The sequence below is a fragment of the Scyliorhinus canicula genome, chromosome 3 (assembly GCF_902713615.1).
Source record: "Scyliorhinus canicula chromosome 3, sScyCan1.1, whole genome shotgun sequence".
Classification (NCBI taxonomy): domain Eukaryota; kingdom Metazoa; phylum Chordata; class Chondrichthyes; order Carcharhiniformes; family Scyliorhinidae; genus Scyliorhinus; species Scyliorhinus canicula.
In genome coordinates this window covers 237,050,598-237,069,087 of record NC_052148.1, presented here as the reverse complement: position 1 = coordinate 237,069,087, position 18,490 = coordinate 237,050,598, and the positions used below count along the sequence as shown (strand labels likewise).

Here is an 18,490-nt window from a genome sequence, read left to right as displayed (position 1 = left end):
ACTCTTCCATAGAGGATTCTTAATTAATCTTGTCCCATTATACATTACCAGTTGTAAAAGAACCTGGATCCTGGTAGGTGCCAGAACATATTTTTTGAAGAAACTGGCCCAAATATACCATCATCCAGGCTATATTGCTAATTTGATTTGTCTAATTGATGTGAAGATTAAAGATACCCACAATTATTGCAGTAGCTTCTTGAAAGACTTGCCTTTCTAGATGTTTATTCAGTCCTACTGTGTAGCTACCATGGAGCTCTCAAAAATTCAGAAGTTTTCTTTCCTACTGCTACATTTTAGTGTGACCAGAACATCAACAACTGAGGTAGAAGCAGGCTACTGAGTGTGATGCCATGTTGCCTGGGATGACTTTGGTGGACATTCTCTGGTGGTCCAGGGCCTTGAGGGCTCTGGCGTACTGGGGGATACTGAAAGGGTTCAGGGGAAACGTCCTTGGAAACACCAAGTGGAGGCAATGAGGTCATGGAAAAGAGGATGAGGAGAGTCTGCCCTCCCTCAGGGTTCCCTGAGAGGAAACCCCTTGGGCAGTTGATATGTGGTCTTCCAGCTGAGTTCACAATGGCACCTTCTTATCTCTCTGAGGAGAAGGGACACCTGTTGAGAGTCCATGCACCTTTTCTCCCTCTCGCTTAAACCCTGCTGTATGAAGCCCATGAACCATGGAATGCAAGTAAGAATGCATTTGGGGTGATGGCTCTCCAAGGCAGTCACCAATCTCTCAATGGAGGAATCCATGCACTCATATGTCTGAGATATGGCAGAATTCATGGGGTGCATTGAGTCCACCACTGCCCCCCCCCCCCCCCCCAATAGTCCACCCCAAGTGGCGCATAACCCCTGGCATCTCTACTATATGTTCCCCATATCTCTGCTGCACTTTGAGCAGGCTACTTCGTGGCTGTAACAGAGGCCCATGATCAGTCAGGGGCTTTACGGAGAGCCTGGGACCTGGCCTGTCACAGCCTCCCTCAGGTGCTGAGATGTGTCTGTGTTATGCTCACGAGATTGTGGACCCGATTCTAAATGCAACCCCCCTATGAACAAGGTGGATATGCCTGCACTAGTGGAGGGTGTGGAGGGGCAGGTGATGGTGCATCCTCTGGATCACTGCTGTCATGGTTCTCAGAGATGGGGTTGTCGGTGTTCTGGCGTGGCTGAGGCCTGGAGTCTGGATTGTGGGGACCTATAAAAGGAGAATGAAAAGAAAGACATTAAGGTTCCACAGAGTTTATGAGCAGAACACTATTCCCCAGTGGCTGTGAGCGCCTATTATGGCAGCACTAGATGTGGGGCATTTTCACTCTGCTGCCTTGCTAGTTAGCTAAGGTTCACCATCAGTTAAGGTTCAGCTTTGCCTGTTCTCCCACAATTGAGAAAGTTTCTTCCTCAGGAGAGATGAGGACCTTGATGTTGGGCTCCCTCTCACCTGTCCTTGCCCTTTACTTCAGATTCTGGGGGTGTGTGTCCTGCAGGAACAAGTGGAGATTTAGTGACTTGGCAAATGCCAACTGACCCCTTTGCCTGCACTTCCAACACACATTCTGACCCATTGATGTGTTAAGTTATGCCCAATCTCTCACATAAGCTAAACGTTCATGTGCTTTGACCTGCTTTGATGCTGCCCTAAGGCTTACCACGTATTCACCCGCCTAGCCTAACTGCACACTCTCACAACTACATAGCCTGATGTCCACATAAGAGAGAATCCCTTGTTACAGTGACATTTACCCAGCTGGATCGAATGAGATCATTTTTCCTGCATTGGACCCAGGATGGTTGGGTACATCCTCCATGATAATCATCCAGGTTACCTAAGTGAGACAGAAGAGTCTTCTGTTGCTATCCCTCATGAAGAGCATCTCCTGCTGTTCCCTGATGGCCTGAAGGAGAACCTGAAGGCAGGCATCGCTGATGTCTTGGCTCTGACATTTACAGTCACATGAAGAGACTTGAATGCAATGGAGGTCAGGAGGTGGAGGTTTCGGGACAATAAATAGAATAAGAGATTGGAGTAATGGGCGGAGAAATTTGAGAGGGCATACCTCATGAGGTCGAAGGTCCAGGCACCATATTGAAAGGGCACCCAGACAGAATGCACTATCCCTTCCATCTTTGCCCAGTTTCTGTTCCACCCTTCCTCCCCTTCCAGTATTTGCCTGCCTCTGATTTCCAGACTCGGCGGAGATTTTGCTACCGGTACCTGATATGAGTAAAGTCATGAGAGGTCACCAAGAAGGCGAAACCAGTGTCCAGTGACTTCAAAGTAATGCAAGAAATGAAGCTAGCCAGCTGTACACACTTCTCACTTGTGGAGAACGTAATTCAGGAGAGGCGGCCTTTTAATAAGCCTGCATGACATTCAGATGCATGCAAAAGGACTTCCCAACATTGTTCGTTGGGAAGTTTGACCCACTTTTAACCCACTCGAGTGGTCTTGGGAACAAAATTCCTATAGTTCCTCCCCACATTGGGAAACTGACTTTTGGCCGCTTGCCAAATTATCTTCCCCGTCTTTCAGGGTTCCCGCTGCTGGTAGAATTGGAACCACAGATTGGGCTCTGATGGGAATCGCTAGGACCGGATTAAAGGGTTCAGCCAACAGTAAGAGGAGGCCCGAAGAGGTCCAGGAGTGGCAAGTTAACATTTTTATTGTTTTCTTGAGGGCCAGGAAGAACAGGACCCTTCCTCTGGGTTTTAAAAAGAGACTATGTGTCTCCCTGTCCCTTGTCTCTCTACAGCCCTGCCCCCAACTTCAATATCTCCCTGACCAACCCTGTCCTACCTAACCACTTACCTGAATGCTGGGACCAATCTTACAGATCCACACAGCCGACCCATGCTGCCCTAAATCTCACTCCTGCTCATCTGCCATTCATTTAAAATATCGCATTGTGAGAGCCATACAGTTACCAGAAGTTTAAAATAATCATTTCCATCTTTGATCAAATCTCACCCAAAGCAACCACCTGATAATAAGTTCACATGGAATACATCTAGATTAAGAAAGCTGGACAAAATGAGAAGGGTGCATTTCCATGGTGGTTCCCTGCTTGTCTGCCATAACGTTTGAGAAAGAGCCACATAAACTCTGGAAAAAGGCCGTGTACAATGTTGACATCATTTTCTTGGGACTACCATCACTCTACAATAGATGCACAGGAGAACCCCTGTGTAAGCACTCAGGAGAACTCTATTTATTACCTGATCATGATTTGTCCCAACATTCCTGGTAAGTAAATCTCATTCTTAAATGCTCAACCAGATAAGAACCTCTGTGGAAAAGATACTTCTTTTTAAGTCTGTGTTTCATTCCTGGAGACAATGCCAGTACCAAGGTTCACAAGCTCATTATTCAGTTTCCACAGATTCAAGGTTCATTCTTGATGATTTAGCCAATAAGAACTGTCGCTACAGATTATAATTAGACAAATTTAATGACATCGTTTCTTGCTGTACTAATTTGACTGTTCTTTATATCCCCATTGAGCCATCGCTTCTGGTATCATTTTTATCAATTGGAAGTTTGCAGATTAGAGTTGTGTTATGGGAGAGGCGTTTTCAGAACCCCAAAATGTATCATGGAGTTCAACCAACCTCCCCCTTTAATGTATTGTTGCTTTTGAAGCACACGGCTTGTTCTCCAGGTGTGGTATTACAAAGATAACCCCAAAAATAATACAACACAAAATAATCCCTCAAAATGTTCCTTCAAACCTCCAAAAGACTTCACCTTTAACAACAGAAACACCTCAGGTTAAAGACATTACTATTATGAGTTTAAATCACCCAAATAATTCAGAGATAGTGTTTCATGGCGGAGACCACAGCAGATCCAGCTCTTGCAAACACAGACACACCCAAGCTCTTTTTCTCAAAACCCGGCTTTCTTCTTTCAAACAGCTCACAGCAAACCAGCCAGGCACTTTTCAGCTGCTCTCTCTCAAACTGAAACTAAAAGCAGAAGTAAGCTCAGCTCCCTCCAACCTCTGACATCACTTCAGTAATATGAGCTTTTCCATTTATTAAAGGTACATTGCTTAAACATCCATTTCTTAAAGGCACTCTCACATGTACATCTCCCCCCAAGAAAAAAAAACCCATCAACTTCAAGATGGTTTCATTTTTCACTTTTGCACCATCCGCTAAGAAATGTACACAGTAAATATACTTTTTTGTTTCAGAAAAAAAACAACACACGCAAACAGGCATAATAATAAAGTCCATCTTTCCTGTTCTTCTTTCTCCAACCAAAATCCTTCCATTCATCACATTCGTGACAAAGCATCGGCTATCAGATTTTCCCGTCCTACCACATGTACTATTTTAAAATGAAATGGCTGTAACAATAAACTCCAGCGAAACAGCCTTGCATTGTTATTCCGGAATCGCTCCAAAACGTCAAAGGGTTATGATCAGTATATATAATGGTGTCAGATGGATTGCTGGTCACATAAATGTGAAAATGTTGCAAAGCCAGCACCAAACTCAAAGTCTCCTTCTCAATCGTCGAATACTTTTTCTGCTGAGAATTCAATTTCTTTGAAAAATAACCAACAGGCCGCTCTAGCCCTTCGTCGTTGTCTTGTAGAAGCACCGCACCTACGCACACATCACTCGCATCAACGGCCACTTTTAATGGTTTGGTATAACTTGGGATGACTACCACAGGAGCTGTGGTTAACGCAGCCTTCAGGGCAGCAAATGCCTGTTGACATTCCGCTGTCCACTGGAATTTGTTACGCTTCTTGAGCAAGTCCGTCAGTGGAGCGACCACACTGCTAAAATTTGGTACAAATTTCCAGTAAAATCAACTCATACCAAGAAACCAGATTATTTCCCGTCGTGTCGAGGGTATCGGAAACTCCCCAGTAACTTTCGTTTTCACATCCCGTGGGACCATTCGACCCTGTCCGATTGTATAGCCAAGGAAAGTGACTTGGGCTTTTCCAAATTCACTTTTGGCTAGGTTTGTCACCAAACCCGCCTCCTGAAGTCGATCAGATAACTCCCTCAGATGTTTTTAATGTTCTTTCCACGTCGGGCTGACGACTACCAGATCGTCGATATATACCGCACAATTGGGTAATCCTGAAACAACTGTATTAGTTAACCGTTGAAATGTTGCTGGAGCGTTTTTCATGCCAAATGGCATAACTTTGAACTGGTATATGCCATCTGGAGTCACAAAAGCAGAAATTTCCTTTGCCCTTTCAGATAAAGGTACTTGCCAGTAACCTTTCAGTAAATCCAATTTGGAAATAAAAGCAGATTGTCCCACTTTCTCAATGCAATCCTCCAAACGTGGGATAGGGTAAGAGTCTGTTCTTGTAACCGCATTCACCTTTCGATAGTCCACATACAACCGTTGGGTACCGTCTGGTTTAGGTACCATCACTATGGGTGAGCTCCATTGGCTGCAACCCACTTCAATTATGCCATTTTTCAGCACACTCTCTCTGTTAACCTGTGCCAATTTTAAAGGATTAAGTCTATATGGATGTTGTTTGATAGGAACAGCATTTCCCACATCTACATCATGTATAGCCATTGTAGTACTTCCCAATTTATCTCTACAAACTTGCCTATGTGATGTTAATAACTCTTTCAGGTCAGTTTGTTTTGCCTCTGGAAGGTAACAACAATTCATTCCAATTTTAAGAACATCCTCATTTTCCAATTTAATTTGAGGTATGTCAAATTCACAGTCATCTGGATTTGGTTCGTCACTTTGAGTTTGAATCATTAAAACTTCCTTTTTCTCTCCTTCCGTTTCAAAGTACCTTTTAAGCATATTCACATGACACACTCGGTGAGTCTTGCTTCTATCTGATGTTTTTGCCACATAATTCACCTCACTTAATTTTCTTTCAATCTAATACGGTCCACAAAACCTAGCTTTTAAAGGCTCACCTATCACTGGTAACAACACTAAAACTTTATCTCGACTTGCAAATCTACGAACTGTGGATTTCTTGTCCGCTACCCGTTTCATCACATTTTGTGCAACTTTCAAATGTCGTCTAGCCAATTCACTTGCTCTATTTAATCGTTCCCTAAAATTTGACACGTAATCCAATAGTGTAATTTCCTATTTCTCACCCACCAATTTTTCCTTAATCAATTTAAGTGGTCCTCTTACCTCATGACCAAAAATTAGTTCAAAAGGAGTAAATTTGGTAGACTCATTAGGTGCATCCCTAATTGCAAACAATACGAATAGAATTCCTTTATCCCAATCCTCTGGCTAATCTTGACAATACGCCCTCAACATTGTCTTTAATATCTGATGCCACCTTTCTGACGCTACCTGCGATTCTGGATGGTACGCAGTTGATTTAAATTGTTTTATTCCTAAACTATCCATTACTTCTTTCAATGACCTTGTGGTAAAATTTGATCCTCGATCCAATTGTATTTCTGTGGATAGTCCATATCTAGTAAAGAATTTAAGTAACTCCTCCGCAATCCGTTTAGCTGTAATAGTATGGATTAGAATGACCTCTGGAAACCTAGTAGACACATCCATTATAGTCAAAAGATATTGATTCCCACTTTTCGTTTTAGGAAGTGGTCCTACACAATCAATTAGGATCCTCTTAAAAGGTTCCTCAAATGCTGGACTGGGTATTAAGGGCGCTAGTTTTATCACTGCTTGAGGTTTCCCTATCACTTGACATGTGTGACATGATTGACAAAATTTAACTACATATTTATGTAGTCCAGGCCAATAAAAATGTTTCTGGATTTTAGCTTGAGTTTTCCTTATTCCCAAATGACCTCCCTCATGTGCAACTCGCAACACCTCCTTTCTATACCCTACCGGCAATACTACTTGATGAACTTCTGCCCACCTTTCATCCGCCTGCATATGTACAGGTCTCCATTTTCTCATCAAGACATCACTTTTACGGTAATAACACTCTGGTATACTCTCAGATTCCTCTTCCGTATATGCTTTCTGATATATCCGTTTTATTTCTACATCTTTCTGTTGTAACTCCGCCAATTTTCCTGAACTAAAAATATCCGCCTCATTCTCCACCTGTTCTTTTTCTTTTTCAACCATCTGATCAAAAATCGTTTCTGATAATTCAACTTCATCTTCACTCTTTGATTTCTCCTCTTGTCTTAACCTGTGACTTTGCGACCTTGTTACTACACAATCCGGAAAAATCCCAGGATATTCGTCCTTCAACCCTTCAGTTGTCTGATTTTCCAGTGGCTTATCAACCACAGTAGGCATCACTCCCACCTGGGATCCAGCTATATCATTACCCAAGATAAACTGTATTCCTGGAAAATATAGTTTATCTATTACTCCTACTACCACTTGAGTATTTCTCATGACCCCAGTTTCTATCCCTCACCGGCTGAAACTGATGTCGGAAATACATAATCATCTGCCATTTCTGCTGCTAATCTCGCAGTTTTAACCCTCTGTTCTTCCACATGAGTTCTCACTACATCAAGAATTGAATTTTTAAACTCCTCCAAAAGTATAATTTCTCTGAGAGCTTCATACGTTTGGTCTATTTTCAAGGCCCTTATCCACCTATCAAAATTACTCTGAGCCTTTCAAACTCCATGTCTGTTTGACCAAATTCTTTCCTTAAATTTCTAAACCTTTGTCTGTAAGCTTCAGGCACTAGCTCATATGCACTTCAGATGGATTTCTTCACCTCCTCATATGTTCCAGATACCTCCTCCGGTAGTGATGCAAACACTTCACTAGCTCTACTTACCAGCTTTGTTTGAATCAGTAATACCCACATGTCCTGTGGCCATTTCATTTGTTTAGCTACCTTCTCAAATGAAATGAAAAAGGCTTCCATTTCCTTCTCGTCAAACCTTGGCAATGCTTGGACATATTTAACTAGATTCCCACCAAGCCTTCGACTATGACCCTCTTTCTCACTATCCTCATCACTATCATCCAACTGTACGTTTACCTTTATGTCTGCCAATTTTAATTGACTATCATGCTTCATGGTCATTTTCCGAAGTTCAAACTCCCTCTCTTTGGGCGCGATTCTCCGCAAAGGCGGAGAGTCGTGAAGGCTGCCACGAAACAGGCCGTGTTTCACGGCAGCCTCCGCGCCCCCTCCCGGGACCCGATTCTGCTCCCCGGTCGGGGCTAGCATCGCGGCCCCGTGAACTCTGGCATCGCGGGCTTAACGAATTTCGCTAAGCCCGCGCGCCAAAGTTAGCGACGGCTGACGCATATGATGACGTCAGCCGCGCATGCGCGGATTGGACGACTCCAACCCGCGCATGCGCAGATGACGTCATCCGTGCATATGCGTCAGACCCGCGCATGTGCGGTCCGTAATGCCCCTCAGCTGCCCCGCGGACTTATCCTGCGGGGCGGCGGAGGGAGAAAGAGTGCACGGGAATCGGACCCGCTGCCCGCGATCGGTGGGCACCGATCGTGGGCCCATGCCACCCTTGGCACGGCTGTGGTGCGGTCGTGCCAATCGGTGGCATGGTTGTGCAGAACGGCACTTTGCGGTCGTTTTCACGAACTGGTATAGCAGGTGTATTAAAAATCGTGAAAACGGCCGTAAAGGCCTTGAAAATCGGCCCATCGGCCAGGGGAGAATCGCTGCTCGCCGTAAAAAAACGCCGAGCAGCGATTCGTGTCGGGGGGCGGGCGTGGGGGGGGGGGGGAGAATAGCAGGAGGGCGTCGGACCAGCGTCGCCGTAAAAATTTGCTCCGCCCGCTATTCTCCGCCCCGTCATGAGTGCAGAGAATCGCGCCCTTTATCTTTTTCCCTCATCTGTATCTCCCTTTCTTTTTCTTTTTGTTCTCTCTCACTTTCTTTTTCCTCTCTCTCTTTCTTTTTCCCCTCTCTTTCGTAGTCAAGCTGCTTTAATTATTTCTCATGTTCCATTTGTTTAATTTGCAACTGAAATTTTGCCATTTCCAATGAGTCAGACTATCTCAGGCACCTTTAAATGCTTAACCACCGCCATAATGACCTAATCTTTTCGCATTTTGTCAGGTAATGTTTGTCTTGTCATGTTCTAGACGTTGCATAAGCGGTTTCCTTGTGGTGCACTTGACAAAGGTAAATTCAGATGTGGCGATGACTTCAACACGTTTATTAAATTATTTACACTTCTACTAGGGTTCAACACTACTGTTAATCCTTCTATTGCTACTCAGACTGACTAACCAGTCTGCTACAATCCACATGGTGGGAGTGATATTGAATCAACCCTGTGTCTCTACTCACTGACTGTCTCCACTGGAAAGAGGCAGATCATGTGTGTGGTGTCCTTTGTATATGGGTTGGTGTAATGCCCTCCTGTGGTCGTGTCACCTCTGTGTGTATCGTGAATGCCCATTGGTCATGTCCTATCTAACTGTTCTATCGGTTGAGTGTCTGTGTGTCATGTCTCTGGTGCTCCCTCTAGTGTCTAGCTAGTCTTACATGTTTTTAAATTAACCCCTTGTGTATTTACAGTGATGCACATCACCACATCCCCCCTTTTTTACATGTTACATATTTTCTGTACACTTAAAGAAAATTGAACAAAAAGCAGGCAGATAAGTTATGGTATGTACAAGTCATGAGAACAGTGATGAAACAATAAGTCCAAATCATATGTGTGAGTCCCAAACCCATCAATCATCATGGTCAAATGTCTCTCTTAGTGGGTTGGTGAATTTGATGGTGGCATGTCCTTGTGAACGCCATTGGTGTCCCTGTGCATCAGGAAACAAGAAGCGGTCAAATCACTTCGCTGTTTGATTTGGAGTTCTTTTTTTCGCTGTTTGTGATGGTGATGTTTGATGGCATCTTGTAGCTGAGGAGTTAGTGTACATGTGTAGCTAGTGTACATGTATTTACATTAACCCCTTGTGTATTTACAGTGATGCACATCACCACAATGTTAACTGCAATGTTTTTGCCAAACCTAACAGCCTGCTTTTCGTCTCTGTCCATAAGGTACTGCGTGTGACATTCTCCACCCCCAAAAAGTTCTGAGCCTCTGAAAGAGCCATTGTCCACAACACACTTAAACTCAAATACCACACGGGAAAAGCAACAATCCTTCACTGTCTTTAAGTTCACAAAAGCCAATCCAATAGATAGACTTTTATCCCCCCTCGAGCCCCCAATTGTTATGGGCTCGGCGTTTCAGAACCCCAAAATGTATCATGGAGTTCAACCAACCTCCCCCTTTAATATATTGTTGCTTTTGAAGCACATGGCTTGTTCTCCAGGTGTGGTATTACAATTATGGACACGTGGGTTTTTAAACACAAAACAATGTTTATTCCATGAATTCAACTTAACCTTTTAAATAAACATTGGATCACTTAACACCCCTTACATCAAAGATAACCCCAACACTAAATAATCCCTCAAAATGTTCCTTCAAACCTCCATAATACTTCACCTTTAACAACAGAAACACATCAGGTTAAAGACATTACTATTATGAGTTTAAATCACCCAAATAATTCAGAGATAGTGTTTCATGGCAGAGATCACAGCAGATCCAGCTCAGTGCAAACACAGACACACCCAAGCTATTTTTCTCAAAACCCAGCTTTCTCCTTTCAAACAGCTCACAGCAAACCAGCCAGGCACTTTTCAGCTGCTCTCTCTCAAACTGAAACTAAAAGCAGAAGTGAGCTCAGCTCCCCCCCACCCTTTGACATCACTTCAGTAATATGAACTTTTCCATTTCTTAAAGGTACATTGCTTAAATATCCATTTCTTAAAGGTACTCACATGACAGTTGGATTTCTGTACGTTAGAACATTTGATCTCATTAGCTCATTTTCAACCTTTATAGATCCTAATTTAAAAAAAACATTTTTGGTTTCAAACATTCCTTTCGCTAGCCATGAATGTCTGTGTGTAATAGTACTTCAGTTATGCAAATTGTTAGGTTTGATTAATATTTTAGGGTATTTAGAAAACATTTACATATAATTGAGAATTATGTGTGACTGTTAAAAATCACCTTTTGCGTTATCAGGATAATCTTGCACACCCAAGCATTCTTTAGATCAATAAAATTTTGGCTGCCTTTGGCTCATTTTAATAAAACATTACCCTGGCTTTGCTTTGACTTTACTTGTCTACTAGAAAGGTCACAGCAGCATCTGCCATAACCTCTACACCATAGAGCTAGCTGCAGGGCGCTACAGAGGACAGTTGACTCTGCAGCAGTCCAGGGAAACCTGCCAAGCAGCACAATCAAGTATGGGACTGTTTTTAGCCTTTGTAAGCACTTCCCCCATCACTTTTCCCTCCCCACATTATATTGTGAACTGACTTTTTCACAAAACAAATCAACATTTTCCTATGCCTATTGTTTACCACCAGAGATTCTCCCTCAAAAGGGATGCTGGTTCTAAACCACCTTGTTCCCTACCTCTTCATGCGCACATACAGTCATATTGCACAAATCTGTTGTTAATGTCACCATGGGCTTAGTTACAAAGATTTTTAAAGTATGTTTTTATTGGGCTTTTGGTACACAAAACAAATATAAATATGAACAAACAGTAGGAGATGAAAAAAGAGAGAACAAAAAAAAGTAAAACTGAAACTATTTACCCATAGATCAGCTTTTAATAATAATCTTTATTGTCACAAGTAGGCTTACATTAACACTGCAATGAAGTTACTGTGAACACCCCTAGTCGCCACATTCTGGCGCCTGTTCGAGTACACAGAGGGAGAATTCAGAATGTCCAAATTACCTAACAGCACATCTTTTGGGACTTGTGGGAGGAAATCGGAGCACCCTGAGGAAACCCATGCAGACACAGGGAGTGCAGGAGTCGAACCTGGTACCCTGGCGCTGTGAACCAACAGTGCTAACCACGGTATTACCGTGCTTATGTGTTGGTATATCGTTGTTTTGTAAATTGTTGGATACAAAATGTGAAAATTAACTATGAGTTTGCCATATAGGTGAGCTGCTGCACTCCAGAGTTTCTCTTTGTTTCTCCGGAGTCGCCATGTGTCGCCTGTTGTAGCCAGCCTAATTTTCTCCATCCTTCTTCACCTCTCTCCCCCTTATGGTATCTTCTCTCCCCCCGTCTTCTTTCTCCTCTCTATCCTGTAGCTAAATCCCCCCTTCCCCTTTCTGCCTATTTCTTTCCCTAGTTATCCCTCCGTACCCGTTGACAGCACCCCCCCCCCCCCCCCCCCCCCCCCCACTTGCCCAGCACTTATCCCCTTGTGGGGGATGCGCGCGGCCTCTCTCTCCTGCATGAACCCTGGTGTTAGCTACCTCGCTAGTGTGGTGTCCTCCCCTCCCGGGGCTTTTTGTACATTCTCCCGTTGCCTGATCTCTGGGCTCCCTGTCTGCTACTCCCCTCACCTCCCCCTGTGCTTTGCTGTACTCGTTCATCCTCCCTCTATTATTGCTCCCATCCCCAGAATGAGTCAGTGTTCTTCTGTGTAAAGTGGTCACTGTGGGGATGGTTTACTGTTAGCTATACAGAATGTAAAGGGAAGAAACTTTTTAAAACACTACTGTTAAAGTCTCATTCTGCGGCCTCTTCATCGCTGCCCTGCTGCCACTTTTCCAGTCCGTTCACTGTGAAGAACTTGTTCATGTCTGCAGGGACTGTGAAAAAGTGCTCCCCACCTTGGTGCGCGACGCAGAGCTTGGCTGGGTACAGCATTCCAAATCCCACGCCGTTTCTGGACAGCTCGACTTTGCTTTATTAAATTCAGCCCGGCATTTGGCCAGGTCAGCCCCAATGTCCTGATAAATCCGGAACTTGTGACCTTCCCAGCCGCGGTTTTTGGACTGCCTAGTCCAACATAAGATTCCTTTCATGCATCTTTGCATTCAGGCATTCTTTCAGGCACTGGTGCATCTTTGCAATTATCGCCCTCGATTGTTCCCCAGTTTTGGGCTTTGGTCAGAGCGACCGGTGTGTTCTGTTGATTTCTGGTGGGTTGGGGAAGCTGTCTCTCCCACTTAGTTTCCCAGTATTTGGGCCACATAGCCTGTGGGATTCCTACCTTGAACCCCCTCCGGTAGGCCCGCGATTCGTAGATTTTGCCGCTTAGATCGGTTCTCCTGCTCGTCGACTCTTCCTCTCAGGTTCCCTTGTGTCGCGATCAGCCTTACCACCCCCTTCTCCAGGGTGACGATCCGATTGCCCTGGTCAGTTGCAGCCCTTTCCAGTTCTTTAATTGTTGCCTCATGGGCTTCCAGTCACTTTTTGGCTTTGTCCATGACCACCTGCGTGATCACCAGAGCTTCGGGCACCGCACCCTTCACCGCAGCTTGTATGTCCGATTTTGTTTCTTCTCGATGTTCCCTCAATTCTCTTGAAGGAAACATCCTCAATCCATCCCCTGGTGTGGGGATGGAGGGGTAGTGGGTAGTGGGGTCCCTCTTGCTCTGGCGAAGTCTGAGTTTCGTCACCTTGTGCATCGGCCGGTTCAGTCATTTGCTGTTTGACCAGGCTTTTTCCACTCCTGGTCTCCACTCGTCCTCTGGATTGGCTGTTGTTTCCTCCTTCTGTGCTTTGTTAGTGGCGTGGGGATGATTTGTGTTGTTTGCGGGCGTTTCTTGGGCAAAAAGTTCTTATTTTTCAGGTTTGTGGGAGGAGAGCTATCTGATGTGCGATTTCTCAGCACATCCCTGTCACCGGGAACAACCGTTAGTTACCAAGATGGCTGTTTCGAGTACTTTACGATGAAATGGCAAATACTCTTTAAAATGTCAAATTGTAAGAGTATTCAACTCTAGATATTTCATCACTGTCCGATGTAACATATGTTTTTGAGGCTGTGTCTCCAGAGTAATGTGCACTATGCAAAATATGATTAATTATACAACTGAATGGTTTTACTTTACCTCCAAGTAAACTTTGGAATCAGACTTTCTGATTGACTTCTGATATTTTCTAAATATACAACGATATCTTGAGACCGGCGACTTCTTGCAAGTTTTAGAGGCGTGTTCCCACTTATATCCTCAGTTTCTAATTCTACTCCATTCTGCAATATGAGAGAAAAATAATTTAAGGATTTCCAAGCAAAGGTACCAATGATACAACAAAAACAAAAGTAACTTTTGAAGACGGTGGCTTAGTGGTAATTGGGAAGATGGTGGTGTCGCGGTAAATGCCACTGCAACAGTAACCTAGAGGCCGAGGCTAACGCTCTTGGAATGCGGGTTCAAATCTCACTGTGGTAGCTGGTGGAATTTAAATTCAATTAATACATCTGGAATGTAAAGCTGGTGTACAGTAATGGTGACTATGACAAATATCATTGATTGTTGTGAAAACCCACCTGGTTCACTACTGTCCTGGTTCACTAATCTGCCATCCTTACCAGGTCTGGCCCCTGTGTGACACCAGGCCGACAGCAATGTGGTTGAATCTGAACTGGCCTAGCAAGTTACTCAGTTCAAGGGCATGAGCAATAAATACTGGCCTTGGCGGTAACACCCACATCCCATGTGAAAATAAAGAAATTGCAATTAATATTCCATTTTCTATAAATCATCTATTTCCTATTTCCCATTTGTGTTTTTGTACAGGCGTTGGAATATTTCTGTTGCAGCTGGGAAAGCCGAACAGGTTTTGAGGGTCACAACTGGTCCCCGAGGTATTTCATGTTGTACACATGACACATTTTAGTTTAGGTAAACATTGAATTCTATAAAATGGCATATAAATATATTTATAACTGTTAACCAAAATGGAAATAACATCCGAGACTGATTCCTGGTAGTCAGGTGCTGAACTGCTACAGGCATTTAGCTGTAGTATTGTAGCATTTTATGTCATGCCCAAAACGGATTACCACCAATGCAAACAGGAAGGAATGGTGCCTGCTAGACATAATGCAATACTCCCATTGAACAAGCCAGCAGTATCTGTTCACACCAGTATCTGAAAGGCACAGTCCAATGAGTAAGTCAATAATTCTTTGATTTCACATACCACTCTCCGTACAACCTTGCATTATATGTTAGATTTTCTCAATTTTGCGCATTTGGAATCGTAATAGGGTTCATATATGCAAAACATGCATGCTCCCTTCAGGAAACACAAATGAAGTCAATAGTAAAAGGGCAGAATTTTCCAAGAAAATAGCAAAGTGTAATTTTTTAATGGGAAAATCAGTGTGAATCCTTCTGGCCCCAGCGACATGATCTGATCCACAATTTTCAGGCACTTTGAAACTTCTTCTTCCCTCGTGTGAAAAACGCCACACCTGAGTCACAAAGGGGCAAATTCTCCATTTGAGAGACTAAGTGCTGATGCCAGGACTGAATCGCGAGTGTTCTACATGGACGAAAATGGTGCCAATCCAGAGCGATTCAGGTCCAGTTAATGGGCTAATACTGGCGCCACGTAGAACTCGTGCAATTCCAATGCATGCCCACCCTCATCCCAGCCAAGATGATGGCACTGGTTGCGCTGGAGCACGCCCCATCCTGTTTATAGGTCATCTGGAGCCAGAGGGTGTCTCGAGGGGTGGCATGGGATGGCATTGATAAGACCTGTGACACTAAGTTCCCACTGGGCAGTCAGCGGCGTGCGCAGCACATGACCTTGCAGGCTGCGGCAATGGCGGTCTGTGCCCGGCCACCCCAATCCCATGGCGCACCTCCAAGCTGCCTGCCACTACTCTCCGCGGCCCTGGTTCATGATCCATGGCCAACGGCACAACTATCAGCAAAGTATAGCGATGTTCGACACTGTTTGTACTCCCTTCCGTACACTCAGCAGTCAGGTTGCCTGTGCCCCGATTTGAAATATTCCTCCTGGTGGAGGCGGAGCATCGCAGAAGTCCCGTTGATGATGCCAACAGCCTTTACTGAACAATTGCTTGCCCACCCTAGCATGTACAGCATGGAACACATTCACACTGCTGTCGAGGGACCGGAGTATTGCATTCCGTTTGGCACACGGCACCAACCTTAATTTTCGGCTGACTCCGAATTCTCTGTCCAATCGGGTTTCCCGATTCCAGCGTCGGCTGACGAAGAATCCTGCCCAAAGTATCTGATTTGCCTGCCTGGTGGCAATCTGAGCTTTTCAACCATTTAAACAGTTCCACAGTACTGCTATCATTCAAGCAAAGAGGATGGCAGCAAGGAAACCTGCACCTCGATTTTCAGAGGGAGACCTAAACTGTTTGCTGGATGCTGAGGATGAGAGGCGGGCGACAATATACCCTCATTTTAGCAGGAAGTCCTCCAGCAAAGTGACAATTCCGACATGGGAGACGATCGCAGGACTGGTTGGTGCCAGCAGCCTGACCAAGAGGACGGATGTTCAGTGTGGAAAATAAATGAATGACCTACTCCGATCAGCCAAGTTAAGTGATCCCTTTCCTGTCTCTGCACTGCACCCTTCTATTACCCTCCCAGAATGTCACCTCGATCCCACATGCTGCCAACTTGTAGGACCCAGCACATGATATCCCACAACCATCCTCAAACCTACCTTGGCACTTCTCATCATGACCCCCTCCCCTACCCTGCTGAAGTGCAGTGCCCACACATGCCAGGTATCATCAACATGTGACCTGCCAGGTACCAGCTTACATTATCCCCATTTGTGCTCCTGCAGGAGAAACTTGCCCACAACTATCGTGAGTGAGAGAAGACACTTGGTGGGATGCCCGAGCTGAAGATCCTGACTCCATTTGAGGAGAGAGTGCCATGGAGATCGCAGGGGAGGAGCTTGAGCGGTCCTGCACTGATAGCAAGGTGGGCCTACGACAGAGCAGTGAGGAGCCAATGAACCTTTATCCAGATGACCAATCTCAAGTGAGTTCTGTGAAGTCCAAAACCTTGACCAGGCCATGTATTAAAACCATGCCCCTTGCCGGAACATCAACTGAAGAGTCTGGACTATCCACCAGCAGTGCTCCACCATCCACCCTCAACATCGCCTCAGAGGAGATCTCGGAGGAGGACACAGCAGAGGTGTCACGGCTATCACTGCACCATCCACCATCACAGAGGCACACACCTCTCTCGGTGAACCTAGCTTCTGGGTTACTTTCTGTAAGCACCATACAGCTTATGATGTGCAACAGGTGGAAGCAGGAACATCACAGGAATCGGGCAGCCAGAGACCTGCTAGATCTCAGGATGCAGATGCTGTGCCTCTGAACACGTTCATCCCTTTGGTGCTGGAGATGCAAAGGGAGAGCCGGGAATACCAAGAGTTGTCAGCAAAATTCCTGTGACTGCAAGGCGGAATGGAGGAGTCCCAAAGCCTTCTGTCCCAGGATATATTGCCAGGAGACTCTGGGAGAACCCAGTCACTCTGAATCCCTCAACCTGAGACTGGCACAACTCAGGCACATCCGGCAAAGATTTTTAATGAGGCAAGAGGAGGGTGATGGGATAATGTGATTGAAGTTGTGTACATGGACTTCCAAAAGGCATTTGATGAAGTATCACATAACACACTTCTCAGCAAAGTTAAAGAGCATGGAATTAAAAAGGCAATTGCAGCATGATCACTGAGTGGTGGGATAAAGCATACTGTTGAATGGTTGTTTTTCCAAACTGGAGCAAAGTATACAGTGGAGTTCCCCTTGCGTGGAATTAGGACCACTGCTTTTCTTCATCTTCATTAATGATCTTGACCGAGGTGTGCAGGACATAATTTCAAAATTTGCAGATGACACAAAACCGGGACATGTAGAGAAGTGTAAGGAGGATAGTGATAGATTTCAAGAGCACACAGACAGACTTTTGGTCCGGGCAGATGTGTGGCAGATGAAATTTAATGGCAGGAAATGTGAAGTGGTACGTTTTGGTAGGAAGAATGAGAAGAAGCAATATACAATAAAGGTACAATTCTAAAGAGATACAGGAGCAAAGGGACTGGGGGGATATTTGCACAAATCATTGAAGGTGGGAGGGCAGGTGGAGAAAGTGGTCAATAAAGCATACAACATCCTGGGTTTTATCAATAGAGGCATAGAATATAAAAGCATGGATGAGATGGCAAAACATTCCAATACACTGGTTCTGATTTGATTGGAATGTTGTATACAATTCTAGGCACCAGTCTTTGGGAAGGACAGGAAGGCCGTAGAGAGAGTGCAGAGAAGATCTTTGAGAATATTTCCATGAACAGGGAACTTAAGCTACGTTGAAAGATTGGAGACATTGGGGCTATTCTCCTTCAGAAGAGAAGGCTGAGAAAAGCTGTGATGGAGTTGTTCAAAATCATAAGGGGTCCAGACAGAGGAGATGGAGGAAACTGTTTTCATTGGCAGAAGAGTTGAGAACCAGAGGACACCAATTTAAGATGATTGGCAAAAGAACCAAAGGTGGCACAAGGAAAACCTTTATACAAAGCGATTGGTTAGGATCTGAAAAGCACTGTCTTGGAGTTTGGTGGAGGCAGATTCCATCCTGCACTTCTAAAAGAAGATTGGATAATTATCTCGAAAGAAAATCTTTGCAGGGCTATGGGGAAAGGGAAGGGGAGTGA

General features: G+C 44.6%; 1 protein-coding gene across 1 annotated transcript in view; it reads right to left on the bottom strand.

The window, feature by feature from the left end:
* The window catches only part of LOC119963763 (probable protein S-acyltransferase 23), a 97,308-nt gene that overhangs the window by 40,338 nt on the left and 38,480 nt on the right, over window positions 1-18,490 (bottom strand). Inside the window, exon 5 of the mRNA XM_038793058.1 lies at window positions 13,870-14,012. Coding sequence (XP_038648986.1) covers window positions 13,870-14,012 — 143 coding nt within the window. The remainder of the gene's footprint in view (window positions 1-13,869; window positions 14,013-18,490) is intronic.